Source organism: Penaeus monodon, chromosome 28 (assembly GCF_015228065.2).
Source record: "Penaeus monodon isolate SGIC_2016 chromosome 28, NSTDA_Pmon_1, whole genome shotgun sequence".
Lineage (NCBI taxonomy): Eukaryota > Metazoa > Arthropoda > Malacostraca > Decapoda > Penaeidae > Penaeus > Penaeus monodon.
Window position 1 is genome coordinate 25,946,983 of NC_051413.1, and position 859 is coordinate 25,947,841.

At 31.2% G+C, this 859-nt stretch overlaps 1 protein-coding gene across 1 annotated transcript in view; it reads left to right on the forward strand.

Moving 5' to 3' along the window:
- The window catches only part of LOC119591439, an 8,612-nt gene that overhangs the window by 6,380 nt on the left and 1,373 nt on the right, over positions 1-859 (forward strand). The window contains exon 7 of the mRNA XM_037940179.1: positions 561-631. Coding sequence (XP_037796107.1) covers positions 561-631 — 71 coding nt within the window. The remainder of the gene's footprint in view (positions 1-560; positions 632-859) is intronic.

Below are 859 nucleotides of genomic sequence, written 5' to 3' on the forward strand. Positions count from 1 at the left end.
CTCGTCCTTTTTCATACCATCAGTATTTTTCATAAATGTGCTGGCATGCAAGTTTTTCAGCGTTGTTCCTTTTAATCTCTGATGGATGCTAAAGTATCCCCTGAGCTTTCTACTGCTTTCATTTATATTTATTCCTTTCCTACTTCATGATTTATAAAATGTAATTTACTCTTTGTAGTATATAATATACAACTCATGTTGCCCATTTTTGCCATCTTATTTCATTCTGATACTGATAGCTTTGTAGTAATAATTAATAATTTTTTGCCTTACAGATTTCTGCAGTAAGTCCTACACATTGGATTCTCTGTATAACAGTGACAAACTATATGTACACACTTCGTATTGCTCTTTTTTTGAAATCTTCTTTCAATTACATACTGTTAGTATTATAGTAATAACTGCTAATTTTCTCTTTTACAGATTTCTGCAGTAAGTTTTCACACTGGATTCCCTTGTGTATCAATGACAACCATTTGTAGTTTATGTTGCCCATTTTTGACATCTTTTTCATTCTGATACTCTAAGCATTGTAGTAATAATACTTTTCTGTCATACAGATTTCTGCAGTGAGTCCTACACATTGGGTTCCTCTCTATAACAGTGACAACCATGGCCTCAGCATTAACAGGTAATTTATTACATACTTTATTTCAGTACATAGATGTCAGGTAGATCAAATGATATTGTGTGTCTTTTCATATTAATTTTAGTTTCAGTTTTAAATAGTGTAACAGAAATAGCAGTTAGATCAAATTATATGTGTGTGTCTTTTCATAGTGATTTCAATTTCAATTTTAAATATTGTATTTTGTTCACTCATCAGATGATCACACTACTGCAATGTTGTCTGAGAAGC